General features: G+C 34.3%; 1 protein-coding gene across 1 annotated transcript; it reads left to right on the forward strand.

Annotated features, from left to right (window-relative positions):
* Positions 1 to 382: 382 nt before the first annotated feature.
* SPINK9 (serine peptidase inhibitor Kazal type 9) lies at positions 383 to 4,643 on the forward strand. Its single transcript, XM_054487926.1, has 4 exons — positions 383 to 491; positions 1,238 to 1,269; positions 3,283 to 3,410; positions 4,458 to 4,643. Exons 1-4 carry the CDS (start codon positions 437 to 439, stop codon positions 4,501 to 4,503), a joined length of 261 nt encoding a protein of 86 aa, XP_054343901.1. The 5' UTR covers positions 383 to 436; the 3' UTR covers positions 4,504 to 4,643.
* The last annotated feature ends 268 nt before the right edge of the window (positions 4,644 to 4,911 follow it).

The following is a 4,911-nucleotide window of genomic DNA, read 5'->3' on the forward strand; positions in this document are numbered from 1 at the left end:
CAGCACTTTTGTAGCCTTTATTAAAGAATTCAAATGACTCATGGTTTAATTAGGGAACAATTAAAACTTATTAAACCATGGCCAAAAGATTGGTGGCTTGTCTATTGCAAGTTATTGTATGAAATGAAAAACGCCACTGATTATGTACGTAATTGTAGTTCAAAGCAAAGTTACCATCCCATTCTTCATCTATCAGCCTGGGTTTGGGGACTAGCTATTAAAATGGCATGTGCAATTACCTGTCTTTCACAAGAAAAGAATCCCCATGGCTTGCAGACATTTCTGACCTCTTTCTGGAGTTGTACTACTTAGAAATTGCTATTTCACAATTGAGGCAGGAATTATTGAAAATATATAAGGCAGGATCCAAGTGAGCTGGACAGACACCAGGTCACTTCTTTTCCCTACATCTGACTGCCTTGGCCGCTTCAGTACTATGAGAGCAACAGCCATTGTCCTACTCTTGGCTCTGACACTTGCAACCATGTTCAGTGAGTATCTCTGATAATACTGCCCCTGCCCTTGTACTAATAGCTCATGCAGTCTTCTGCCTATGTAATTCTGGGATATATGTAATTCATCACACAAATAATAAGGGAAACTTTTTAAAATGCAACTTTTGCCTCAACCAACAAATCGCTAAATCACATCACCTCAGGGGTAGAGTGGATGTTAACAGTCAGTTAAAGTCCAATGCTTATTCATGAGAATACTTTGTGTAATTTTTTAGGGAGATGATCATCCAGACTCTGCTTTGACTTGATGTCGCCATTTACAGGGAATTCATTTATTCATAAAACATTACAATCAATTGTTTGGCACCATGGGCTATTCTTCTGAGTTAAAATTGGCCTCCCTAGAATTTTCAACCACTGTTCCAACATCTGTCATCTACACCTGTCCACAATAGCAGATCTCCCTAAATATAACTCACTTATTTCTTCTGTCTCTACTGAGCTCTGGTTATGAAGTAGAAAAGATTAAGACAAACTTCTCATTCATTGTGGCATCTTTTCCATTTCTTTGACTAGATTCTACTCCCACTCCAAAAAAGAAAAAAAATTAAAGACACGTGTGAAGAGCTTCAACCTTTGATACAATGCTGATACACAGTTGTGAAGAGAGACTTACATTTTTATGACAGGCTGAAAGCTAAAGCATAAATCAAAGATTATTTTTCTAGTAACATTAGGTTCTTCCAGAGTTTAATATTGTCTTGTCTTTGTTTTTCTTCCAGGTATAGAATGTGCCAAACAGACGAAACAGATGGTCAGTACACCCATCCTACTTTTATGTAATTTTGAAGTCAATATCAGTAAGGAAATATTTGATACTACGTAGTAATTAAATTTCTATATGTTTGAATATTTACTTTATGTGTATCAAAACTGGTTTTATTTCAAAAATTGTAGGCAGATCTTTCTAAAATGGAGAGAGTAGAACAAGGTGGTGAGACACTAGCAACAAAGTTAGAAAGGCCTGGTCTTTAATTCCACCTTTTTGATCACGTGGCCATGGGCAACATACTTATAACATTATTCCAAGACTTGAAGCCATAGTATTTGAAAAGAGCTTAGCACAGTGCCTGGCACATAGTGAAACTCAATAAGGGCAAGTCATGATTCTTATAATTTTTAAATGGGTCACAAATATCTTTGTTCTCTTAGAAAATAAGGACTTTAATTTAGCCTTCCATTCATGACTCAGGTTAGAGTAATGAGTATTGTTGAAAACATCTAGGTGTGGTAGTAAAAATCTTATTTGGCACTCAATTTGAGTTTCACTCTAAACTCTGTTGCTTATTAACTGTGTGACACTGGGGCCTGGGAAATTTATTTTATGTCTTTGAGGCTTTTGTTTTACCTATTAAGGAAAATAATAGGGTTAAGGATATAAATTTTGGAGTCAGATGGGCCTGAGTTCAAGCCATCCTTCATGATTCAGTAGCTGTGAGAGGATGTAAAGGATTACTGAAAGTTACGAGCTTGGTAGTTTCCCATCACATTGTTGAGTATCACATAAACTCTGTCTCCTTGGGATTTGAGCAGGCAAGAAGAGGAAGTGAAATCACACTGGCATATACTTATCATCAGGCACTGCTGTTTCTATTCTGCTGCACTAGCTTCTAAGGTCCTCCTGCCATTATGCCATGCATACCTATCTTTGCATCAGCTCCACTAACCTTAGCCCGAAAACAGGAGGTGTATGGAAGCTGATGAATGAATGAATGAATGAATGAAGCATATCTGGAGGGAAAGAAGAATTCAACTTTAAGTTTGGGTATATTCCAAGCTATTCGAGTAGAGATATTCAACAATTAATAAAATATCATGCCTAGACCTCTCAGACAAAACAAGCTGGAGATGCAGTCTTTTGTATACAGCTGGAGTTTGTGTAGACCTGAAAGAGAAATCAAAAGATAAAAAGTTGTGCCTATTATTCATTCAATATTTTCCATGCAATGTAGTGCTAAGCATTGTACACATATCTTTTCATTTACATATTTTTTACTTCCACCCTACAATGTGGTTATTATCTTTATTTTACAGGTAAAGAAACTAAAGTTTAGAGAGGTAAAATAATTTTTACAGGGTCACATAGAATTTGCATTTAGATGTGTTTGACTTTATATGCTCTTCTATATGCTCATAGATTTTTTAAAAAAATATGAAAAACTTTTCTTGGGAATTGCCTACCTACTTCCACAGGCTTTGCTCTAGGAATTTAGAACACTGGTTCCCAACTACAATATTAAGATACATTCATCTATGTGCTGGTGAAGTATATAACAAGTAAATTGTTACCAATAATTAGTAGTAAAAATCTGTCAATAATGTACTAGTCATTAAAATGATAGTAGTTATCCCTATATTTCACACTTGCATTCATATTGAGCTTTTTCAGTGAAAGACAGAAATAGTAGGATAATTCTTACAGAAAATATATCACACTTCTGAGTACTCCCATGAGAATGGTTGCATTTGAGAATATGCCATGTATTTTAAGAACTGATACATCAACCAGTATAGTGAGAAAAAAAATCTATTTTTACATTAAGCTATGATTTGGGAACCAACTATGGTAAAGATGTTTATCAGTCATGATTTTATATCTGACATAAAACATCTTTACATTTGAAATGTCTTGAAGGGGGTAGATGAGAACCAACAATTGTAATAAGAAACATGCATTGAGAGCCCTCTAAGCTTGCTTGGAAAATCCTAAATCCTGATAATAAAGATTTGGTTGAAAGAGTTGAAGGTTTTTAATATGTTTTTTCAGGTTGACTGCAGTCATTATAAAAAGTTACCACCAGGACAACAGAGATTTTGTCATCATATGTATGATCCAATTTGTGGATCTGATGGAAAAACTTATAAAAATGATTGCTTCTTCTGTTCTCAAGTTAAGTAAGTATTAAAATGTTTTCTTTTTCATATTTAAGGTAAAAGTATATATTAAGACAAATTAGAAGGTGTGATGTAGGGCCTAAGGAATATGTGAATCATATCATATTGTCTCTAACAAACAGAGCCTTCCAGTTGGTAGAATTTGGGAGTCCCTGATATCACAATATCCCCACATATTCTGGAAGTAAGAGTGAATCAGAGAATCCTAAAATCTCCAAGTTGAAAGGAAATATATGATCATCTAGTTCAACTTCCACTTGATAATCTATTGCTTAAACTTCCTCTACAGAAAAGTTACCAAGTAGTCTCACAGTCCATCTGGATTATTTCCAGAGACAAGGAACATCCTCCCTCCTAAGCATCCCATCCACATCTGGTAGAATGAGCCATGTTTTTGTTCAGCTTTAGCAACTAGGCTTGGATATGTTAGAGCCCCCTAATGCCTGGTACAACAGGGGATAATATCTGCAAAATCTGAATAACTTCTTCTGTTTCAGAGTATTATATCTCAACAGAATATATGTTGGTACTATACTAAAAATTACACTTAAAAAAATCAAGTGGCCAAAAGTAGTTTAAAGATTATAAACTAATCATCTCCAAGATATATTAACATTAGTTCAAAAATTATAAAATAATGAATGATATACTGGAATGTATAAAAACATATGGGTCATTTTAAATATTTTCAAAAATATAGATGAAATACAAACGAGCATCTAACATATGTGGCATATTGTTCTGGTTCTTTTTTTAATAAAAGAAAAATAACAATTTTTATGAAAAGAGACTTCTAAGTATGTGTTTCCCTTAAATTAAAAAAAAATTAAAACATTTTCAGGGATATAAATTGTGATGTATTTGAGCATCATCCTTATATAATCAGCACCAGTTTCAAAAATATTTCTAAACTGCAGTCACTCCTTTTAAAAACATCAATAAGCGGGGAAACTTGAATACATTTTTAGGATTCATTAGTGAAGTTTGGATGCTAATGAAATGCCTATGGGCTAGCATTTCTCATTTGTTGCTATATTCTCTCCACAGGAAAACTGACGGCAAACTTAAATTTGTACATTTTGGAAAATGTTAAATCTATCTTGTGAGTCCAAAATATCTTTTAATGCATCTATTCACAAGAGACACATTTCTGTTCCCATATTATCTATGCCACATTGCCTACTCATCACCATATGTAGATTTCTTTGCAGAATAAAGCAGATATAAGGGAAATAAATGTGCACCTGACTCTTTTTTTGGGGGGAACTGAGTTGAATTTTCTAGATTTGTTTTTTACTTTTGGGTGCTGTCTAAGAGATAATTTTAGGGAGAAAAAAAGGGCCAATTAAGACTAGTAATAGGAACTAGAAAATTAAAGGCCCTGAAGCTGATGCATTGTTCTTTACCCAGGCTAGGAAAACACTCCATGTACATCACTCAGTTATTGAACATCCCTGAAATGTGAACAGATAAAGAGAGACCCTTCAGGCAGAAGAATCAG

This window comes from Pongo pygmaeus, chromosome 4 (assembly GCF_028885625.2).
Source record: "Pongo pygmaeus isolate AG05252 chromosome 4, NHGRI_mPonPyg2-v2.0_pri, whole genome shotgun sequence".
Classification (NCBI taxonomy): Eukaryota; Metazoa; Chordata; class Mammalia; order Primates; family Hominidae; genus Pongo; species Pongo pygmaeus.

What these genes read in the sequence shown, in the direction of transcription:
- SPINK9 (XM_054487926.1), top strand. Translation starts at nt 437, where the DNA reads ATGAGAGCAACAGCCATTGTCCTACTCTTGGCTCTGACACTTGCAACC. An exon ending in CCAAACAGACGAAACAGATG is followed by an intron (nt 1,270 to 3,282) that starts GTCAGTACACCC and finishes ATGTTTTTTCAG; the next exon opens with GTTGACTGCAGTCATTATAA. An exon ending in TTCTTCTGTTCTCAAGTTAA is followed by an intron (nt 3,411 to 4,457) that starts GTAAGTATTAAA and finishes TTCTCTCCACAG; the next exon opens with GAAAACTGACGGCAAACTTA.